This window comes from Saccostrea echinata, unplaced genomic scaffold, assembly GCF_033153115.1.
Source record: "Saccostrea echinata isolate AGI-Se365-2 ecotype Australia unplaced genomic scaffold, CSIRO_AGI_Sech_v1 ptg000029l, whole genome shotgun sequence".
NCBI classification, from domain to species: domain Eukaryota; kingdom Metazoa; phylum Mollusca; class Bivalvia; order Ostreida; family Ostreidae; genus Saccostrea; species Saccostrea echinata.
Window position 1 is genome coordinate 22,453,216 of NW_026889778.1, and position 9,570 is coordinate 22,462,785.

A 9,570-nucleotide genomic window follows, 5' to 3' on the forward strand; every position below is an offset into this window, starting at 1 on the left:
ATATTATTCTCATCTTTCCACAAATACCAAAGAAAAATTAGAGTAAAAAATTTGGTTTTGCTGTCTCAAAGTGCTATACCATGATTGTATTAGAAGAGGGTTCGTGACTTTAAAACATTAATGTAAATATGTATATTTGAAGTTGCATTCAGTATTTCTGTAATATTACATCAATGAGTCTTTTAATAGGAACTCTGAAGGAGAGAAGTCAAACTGTTCTTGAATGCCCTGAAGGACAGTATGTGGGTTTCACGTTTGGAGAATATTTTACCAATGAATTTTCTGCAGATGTTACAAGAACTCTTCAAATTAAATGTTGCAATAAAAGATCATGTTTAATAGAAGCAACAAATTCCTTTCTTGGAGGTGACCCCCACGTTGGGCGTATTAAGACACTTAGTTGGAATATGACATGTAAAGGTAAATCAGGACAGTCTTGTTTTTATTCACAAGGTGTTATTTTCAGGATAATAAATCCAAATCTTGCTTTTGACATTGTGCTTTTTTCGAAACTGTTCTAATGTAAAAATGTTTTATACCTATTATCTTAATTGTTATTTAATATCTTTAATGTCCAAAACTCATGCGGGATTTATTATGTAGAATTGCAGCTTTCAAGCATAATATTTTAACACCTAGTTTTCCTATTTGAAAACATTGTTACAGATAATCTTGGAATGTGTGGAGGCCATCCTTGTGGAAATGGAACGTGTACAAATAATTGCGTGTCCTTTTCATGCACATGTTTTTCAGGGTACAATGGAAATCAATGTGAATTTGGTAGGTTTTCTATTTTTTTTTTTTTTTCTGTGAAAAAATATATATTTCAATAATCAAAAGGACGTGTTCATTTCATTTTTTTTTTCTTGCAATCTGGTATGTGTAATATGGTAACAGTAAAGAAAATCTTGTATAGGAGTAACATTGGACGTACAAGTATTATGCTGAATCATATTCAAGAAGTGGTGTAAAACAAATGTGGATTCAAAACCTCTAAAAGACTTTTTTTTTTATTTTAAACCAAAATGAATAGCATCAAAACGTATGAATTTTCAACACTTTATCCAAATATTCCTCAATATAAATTAAATACAAGCCTACATGACATCATAGACAACTGCTTCTTTAATAAAATTTGAAGTCGGAAATTTTCATGTCGTTTGTGGTCATTTACAAAATTACTTGCTTAAAAACATTCTGATTACATCCACAAGTTGATGCTAAAAATATGTTAGAGTTACTCAGTAACAATATCTATATATGCAGTCTGCAAAAAATGGAGTCACTGCTCGATATTTTCCAATCAAATTATTGACATAAAATACACTATTTTCTTTCAAAATCGATGAAATGTTAAATTTGCGCCATTTTTTTTTTTTTTTGGGGGGGGGGGGGTCATATTTAACTCATGACGCCATAACGGGTGACAATACTTAATGATTAAATGTCTGCATGTTATATTATCCTGACTGAACATTATTTGAGATTTTCTTTTGACTGACAAGTTTTATACCAATTTCAAGACCATTAGTTTTGCACAAATTTTAAGTGTAAATTGCTCCGTTTACCTACTAGAGACAGATGACTCACAATGGATTTGACCGATCGAGAGCAGACTTACTTCTTCCAGGCACCTGATCCCACATCTGGAGTTCCAGTGGTCTGTGCTTTGACCTCTTAACGATTTGTAATGTTACTGGATTTTTGAAATCGATGCTGATTTCTATTTTCACCTTTATTAGTTGAAGGCCAGGAATTCTAGTTCTTCACTTAGAATACATGTTCCTTATTTAAGTATCATATTAGTCTTAAAGTCTTTTTTCAGAGGAAACTATCACAGTATCAGGAGTGATGTAATATTGTTTTCAATACAACCATATCCAACTATAGAAAGATTTTCAAATTAATACGTGGTAACCTCGGATCTCAACCATGCAATGTATTTGGAAAAAACATGTTAAATATGAGAATTTTGAGAACATTTTTAACAATAGGAGATCCATCTGTAGAAAGAGAATCCAGATATGAAAACATCTGCTCATGCATTTAGAAAAAAAGTCACCTATTTCCGATAAATGAAATAATACACATGAAAAAATCAACACATATATTTTATATGTTTTTAATGACCTTAATGTTTCCTATATAATCAAACAAGGACAGAAATAATTTAGGGTTTTTGCGAATATTCAGAAATTGAGACAATAAACAGAAACAAAAAAAGTACATTATGACCGAAAATGTTAAACAACTCTAAGCACATAGAATTCTTTTTCATGTTATTCATAGAATGATATCCATCGCATATGAAATAATTCTACATAATATATATTAATTGTACTTTGTTTAATCTTAATCGATAAAAAATTTATTTCATCTCAGTCGAAGATGCATGCTTCTTTAATATCGTATTTATTATGTCAGAAGTTATAATATTCCGATCGTATTATTTAATTTCTTTCTTAATTGGCTTTTTAAATTTAAAGAATGTGGAAGTGGCACATTTGGTCAAAACTGCACTCAACTTTGTGGTCAGTGTAAAGATGGTGTTGGAAATTGTGATCACGTGACTGGTGTATGCTCAAATGGCTGCGCCGAGGGGTATATTGGCAATAAGTGTGACTTTAGTTAGTGTACCTTTAGAACTTACAGTTTCCACGAAGTAAATATTTTGCAAAACTTTTTCATCATTGACTACATTTGAAATGTCCAATTCAGTTACAATAATCAATTACACATAAAATCATATTAAATAAATTTCAACAAAGATGAAACTAATTTATGAAAAGCAAAATATTTGAATATTATATTCATATGTGTTCTTAGATAGAGGTAACAGTGTTAAATAAAATAAGGGAAGTTTTTTTAACCACATTAAATGATACATTTATTTCCACACAATTTATTTAGAGTGTCCAGAAGGTATTTGTGAATCAAACTGTACGGAAATATGCAAAGGATTGACCTCTACCTACAATGAACAAACCGACCTATGTGATGGGTGCTGTGCTCTTTGTTTAGGGGATTCTGAAGGATTGGAAAGTACAAATATCCTAAACGATTAACTAGCATAATGTTACATACTTTTACACGCATACATGTATAACGATTAAGATATAACTGTTCATGTAGGAAAAAAATTATATATTTTTGATTTTCCAGTAGCTATACCTACATGTACTTATGGAATGTCGATTTCATTATTTTTATCTAACTGGACGATTAATTTTTCAAAAAAAAAATATCGAAATGACAAAAAAATAGAACACTTGTATTCGAGAGCTTGATTTGAATATTATTACCTTCATCAAACACATGCTTGATAGGAAATTTGTACATTTGAACTATGTATTTAAAATTATTGAATGTTTGTTCTATCAAGTGAACAAAAATGCTCGTCTTGTTGAGGGATGTAATTTAGAAGTGTATGGCTTGCTGACTGCACTCCTAGTTTCACTTCTGATACATTGCGGATTCCTTACGATGTATTTTTTAAGGTATCTAAATTTTCCCTGAGTCATAATATTTGTGCAATCTATATACAGAAAATACTTATAAATAAAAAAATTATTATCAATGTCAAATCAATATCAAAACAATTGCAGATTAAGGCGAAAAAGAAAGGACATCTCCACTGGTACCACACCGGAGTATGCTAATGTGAAGTCAGGGAAGGCATCAACTGACCATCCGAATCAGGAGAAGACATCAACGGAGATTAACATTTATTATGAAGCATTACATAACAATACAAGTGTACAGGATGCACATAATTATGCGTCATTAGTAAAATGAGAAAGCTGAACAGATGGATACATTATACAGCAGGACTTGCTTCACGTAGGTCGCGGGTTTGCAAGCCTTTTAAAAGTGTTCGAAAACATACCATGCAAATGAGTTATATGAATCCTCTGCCTTCTTTTTACATTCACTGAATTTTACAAAATTCCTCTGCATCGTTTTTGTGTAATTAAATCCCAGACATACCATTGTTGTCGTAACATTTTCTACGTTATTCTATTGAATTATATAGGAAAAACGTCGTTTTTGGCTAGTTTTTGAGGCAAAAGTTTGTTTCAAAAAATATCAATAACTCTTAAATTATGCAAAGGAAATTGTTTCCCTTTTGGTAATTTAATATAGAATTCATTCGAAATAAATCTATGTATAAAAATTAATATGTCTTCGGGTTATTTTCTCGTAATTTGAATTTGGATAATTATTTTTATATGGCAAAATGTAACATATCATAAAATATCGCGACGTCACGCTTGATCGATCCGATATTCGATGCAGAAAAACAAGATAAAATATTTTTTTTTTAATCACGTCTTTTTGCTTTCAAATGAGCCATGAATCGTATAATAATAATTCATTACCAATGGAATGATTATTAGACATGTTTCTCTTCTTATGTTCTTTGTACGTTTCATATTAATGAAAATTCTCCCAAGGGCTATAAAAACAGCAACCAGTTCATTAGCTTCTTTTTTTTCAATTTATTTTCTATATGTTTTGTTTTCTTACCGTTTCTTTTCTTTAAGTTTTTTTTTTTTTTTTTTTTTTTTTTCTTCCGTAGATTAGAATATCCTTACATTTGGCTGTGTATTTTTTAGCGTGCTGGCGGAAAACGATTTCCTCAAATTCAAGTATATGAAATGTTTTTTTTTATTATTATTATTTAGAAGACTCAGCAAGGCACTCAAATCTATGACAACTTGTTAATAAATGAATTTCCACCAAATATCGTCCCGGCTAAATACAATATATTTTTAGTATACATTAAAAAATATTTATTTTTACTTACAGACAGGAGATAACTCAAAAAATTCTGAACTTGATTCTATGATTATACGTTTAAGAATAAAAAAAATAAAACAATCGAACAAGACATTTTTAGAGGAGTAAATGGAACGAGAATCTTAAAATTAATTTTATCTGACGTAATTAACAGCCAGATTTTTTTTGCGACTTTCAACTTGTTGGACATGGAAAGCAAAGTAGGGAATAAAATATTTACGAGGGTTGTTCTGAAAGTTCGTGGACTACCGTCATAACTTTTTTGATTAACGTCATATTATAGCCAAATTTGGAAGAAATATTTCAACAGTAAATTCAAATGTGTATAAATTTTGTAAAAAAAAAAAAAATATCATGGTTTATTTCAAACTTATTTAGACTATAAAAATGCAAAAATCGGATCACGGAGCGGGTCAAAATTTCGTAATTTACAATCAAGACAATAAATAATGTCTGAAGTCATATCTTCTGTATTATGACACAAAATCGAAAAAATTCTACACGTTCAAATTAAGAATTGTTTCATCTCTTTTGATCCAAATTATGACTTAATATTTTGCTTCGTTGAAAAGAAATCTGTTTCAGAAGATAGGTAGTCTTCATTGAAAAAGCCAAAAAAGGTGACGTCGTAGAACGTCACGGAGCAGCAGTTAACCATACAATTTTGTGTTGTACTCTGGAAAACTCCATAAAAAAATCTCTGAAAATGCTGGGGGAAGTAGGAAATGTGTCAAATGCAAGCCATGCATGTGTGTGTACATGGAACAAGCGGTATTTGAATGATAGGCTACTCCGCTTAGACGATGGTGATCTCTAAGAAAACGGATTATCTGTAAAAATCTTCTCAAAACATTGAAAAGTTTGTAACGTCATGTTAAGAGTTTGGCGCTTTACAGATGCTGATCTTGTGAAAGCAACTTATGATGCAGTGAAAAAAATACATTGACAAACAAAACTATGCTACTGGGACAATTGTTAGCAATATAGATTTCAACAAACAGAGAAACGTTTTTAATGAGTGCACTGGTCTTGAGCAATACTGTGTGAAATGTATAGGGATAGTATTTTTGAGAACCTAATGTCGGTATGTTTTTGACGTTGCAGTGTTGTTGAGTTTGCTCCGTGGTTACAAAACGTGTTGATTTTAAAATTAGATAACATGAACTCTATTAAATCACATGGAATGAAACTTCACACTTAAACCAAATAAATATTTTTACATATGATAATGTGCTCATTTTATATTTTTTAAGATAGTATAACGAAGATTGGTATAGTCCACGATCTTTTTCGAACAACCCTCGTAGGTTACAGCATTGTAAGCCGTTACTTACAAGAGGTCAGTGTCGCTCAAAAATTGTCTTTATGTTCTAGTAGCTTAGCACTTTTTAAATTGTGTTAAACTTGTAAATATATTTTAGAAATTCCTTTTTAAAAATAAAGTTTGAACTTTTGATGTAACAGGTGTATTTGTGACTTTTAAATAATGACTTCTTTAGTAATAAAGAAACTGTTAATTCAAAGGAAAAGGTAAGTTAAAACTTGTGTCCATTGTGTTCGTTTCATAACATATAACAAATTAAAATTAGATTGTTCAACCACCAATTAAAATATGAAACTAGTAGATATAACAATACATCAAGACTCTTTGTTCTTCTAATGATATTGAAGATGAATATCATTTTATATTTAAAATGTCCATTTTATGAAAGTCTGAGAAGTGTGTATATTAAGAAACATCATTATGTTAAACCAAGTGTATTTAAACTTATGAATTTATTGTGTAGTCAAAAGGCGAAAGAGCTATCTAATTTTGGTAAATTTTTATACAAAGCTACAGCTCTTCGAAAATCAAATTTGTAATTATTATTTGATATTTATATCCTTTTTAAGTATATCATGCAGTTGGGAAAATGCTTTATTTTGTATGCTCTATATTGTGTACAAAATCTGATAAGCCTTTGGCTTAAAGAAATAAATAAACAAACAAACAAACGATAACACCTCATAACTATGGTGTCCGCGGATATGGCCATTTGCAAAAGCTCAACAGCGCATTCAGAAAAAAAAAAAACACGTCGTCGCGCTAACACACAACACGTCGTCACACTAACACACAACACGCCATCGCGCTAACACATCATTGAACAACAAGCCGTCACGCTAACACAAGTTCGCACAACACACCGTCGCGCTAACATACAACACGCCGTCGCGCTTTCACAAAGTTGTGTTAGCGAGTTGTGTGACAGCGCGACAACGTGTTGTGTAAAGTTGAGTTAGCGCGACGGCGATGGCGTGTTTTTTTAACGTGCTGTTGAGCTTTTGCAAATGCTATCCGGACACCATACATAACAAATCAATCGCAATTTCTGGGGCCTTTCCGACAAGCCGAAAACCAACCACTTGTTTTTCCAACCTTGCCGGAAATGCCAGAAAAGATACGACTGAATCATAACAAATATTTAAGCACTTTCTAATACTTCCGGTGTAGATCATTATAATCGTTTTTGATAACTTCAGTTTATTTCATGAATAATATTACACTACACTACCAATTCCAACCAAAGCTATAGCTAACTAACCTTATTTGTGTTAAGTTGTTGCTTAAATAATATTACACTGAAATACGATCTCCAACAAAAGATATAGCTAAATAATGATATACTGAAGTATTTAATAAAAAAAAAATCATCGCAGATTTTCTTTTTCATTGTGACGTCATAATCAAATGTGCTCAAGAAATTCGCCCAAATCATATAAATTGCGCACCCAGTTTTAACGACGTCAGCAAACCTGAGACCTACTTTAAGTTGGAGGACCCTCTACAAAGGGAGATAATTCGATGATTTTGATTTTTTTTTTCATCTTCATTTGTGATTTGTGTCCAGTTTTTCAACATGGGAAATGAATATTGTCATAGTGTAATAAATTACATTAAATTTACATTAAACTGAAATAGTAAGATTTTTTTTTTATGTACAGCTTAACTTTATTTGATTTGATTTGTTTGGGTTTTATTCTCTCTTTTTTTTTTTTTTGGGGGGGGGGGGGGTTGGGGTTGTGTATTTCTCTTCTATTCCCCACGATAAATTGAAGGCTTTTTGACATCATAGACAGCTGCTTTTTTCAATAAAAATGGAACTCCTAAATATACTTACGTTGTCATTGGTCATTTACAGAATTATTTTATTAAAAAGCACTCTGATTGTACACGGAACTACAATGAAGTTGATATTAAAAAGATGCTTGAGTTTCTGATTGACAATATCTATGTAGTTTTCGTAGATAAGGTCTTCCAACAATCTGTTGGAATTCCTATGGGAACCAATCCCCCCCCCCCCTTATTAACAGACCTATTTTTGTATTATGAAGCAGAATTTATTCAAAAACTTTTACAAGAGAAGAAGAAACATTTGCTGTGGTCTTCAACTCGACATTTCGATATATCGACGACGTATTATCAATAAACAATTGTTATTTTCATTCATATATCTACTTGTTATATCCCAGTGAGCTTGAAATAAAAGATACCACAGATTCTGACACATCTGTTTCATATTTATTAATATTACTAGAAAAAGACGTAAATAGTAACCTAACAACAAAGCCTTATGATAAACGTGATGACTTCAGTTTTTCAATCGTCAACTTCCCTTACTTATGTAGCGATATACCCATATCACCTGCATATGGGGTTTATGTCTCTCAGTTGAGTAGATACGCAAGAGCATGCTCTACGTATGAACAATTTCTAAAATGAGGCAAGCTTTTGACAAACGAGTTGATGAAACAAGAATATCAACAGTCTCGTATGAAGTCATCTTTTCGCAAGTTTTACCGTCGATACAATGACCTTGTCAGCACATACAACCTATCACTGAGTCAAATGCTGACTGACGTTTTTCATACTAATTGTTAGGCCATTATTTATACACTGAACTGTCAACGGAGTTCTCAGTTATTACCCGATCATGACAAAGGCACAAGGCGGGTGTGACCGGTCAACAGGGGATGTTCACCTCTCCATGTCACCTGATCCTACTTCTAAATTTTGAGGTCGGTGTTTGCTCTGCTTCAAATTTGTATCGTTTCATTGGACTTTCGAGATAGAATACTATTCGTTATCTTCATATTTCATTTTTATCTTTCGTTTTGTGTTTTAAATTTTGTTTTGCCTGGATATTTTTGTTTCACATTTCCTCTTTCGATTTTTGCGAAAGCATTTAAATACAAACCTAAACTCCCATATAAAATAAAATATTCCTTAAAAACAGAATGAACGTTAAAGTTTTTTTTTTTAAACTGATAAGACAGAGAGAGAAGGGGTGGAGTTACATTGGATCAATTTATTACATGTAAAATATGTATAAAGAAATGTGAAACATTAATATAAGATAAATTTTCAAAACAATTTAATTTTTAAAAACATAAATGAAATCATTTGGGGGGGGGGGGGGGTAAACTGTGCCTATTCATTTTCAGAAACTCTCAAATTTAACTTTTTAACTTTTTTGTACTCGTTATATTATTTTGTTAAAACGCTCTTTATTAACGACATATAAGCTCATGTAAGCTCAAAACCGGAAATCCTTAAACTGCTCCTACATCAATTACACGTTATGGCATGTGAATTATAACTCATTCAATCAGCCTGTTTTATACATAAATAAGCAAAAATGTTCAATACTGGGATTGAAAAGAGTTAACTGTTTCAATTAAAATAATAATTATTTTATTACCATATGCAAGACAGAAGTCCTTTCGAAT

The 9,570-nt window shown here is 31.3% G+C and overlaps 1 protein-coding gene across 1 annotated transcript; it reads left to right on the top strand.

The window, feature by feature from the left end:
• The first annotated feature begins 407 nt into the window (after positions 1 to 407).
• LOC133195109 (scavenger receptor class F member 2-like) lies at positions 408 to 3,825 on the top strand. Its single transcript, XM_061330982.1, has 6 exons — positions 408 to 420; positions 667 to 780; positions 2,487 to 2,627; positions 2,911 to 3,042; positions 3,383 to 3,497; positions 3,606 to 3,825. The coding sequence occupies exons 1-6, from the start codon at positions 408 to 410 to the stop codon at positions 3,793 to 3,795; spliced, it is 705 nt and encodes a 234-aa protein (XP_061186966.1). The 3' UTR covers positions 3,796 to 3,825.
• Positions 3,826 to 9,570: the final 5,745 nt, after the last annotated feature.

Bases quoted from the DNA above. Each gene is read 5' to 3' on its own strand.
- LOC133195109 (XM_061330982.1), top strand. The intron at 2,628-2,910 runs GTTAGTGTACCT...CAATTTATTTAG, and splicing joins TGGCAATAAGTGTGACTTTA to AGTGTCCAGAAGGTATTTGT. The intron at 3,043-3,382 runs GTACAAATATCC...TGTTCTATCAAG, and splicing joins GGATTCTGAAGGATTGGAAA to TGAACAAAAATGCTCGTCTT.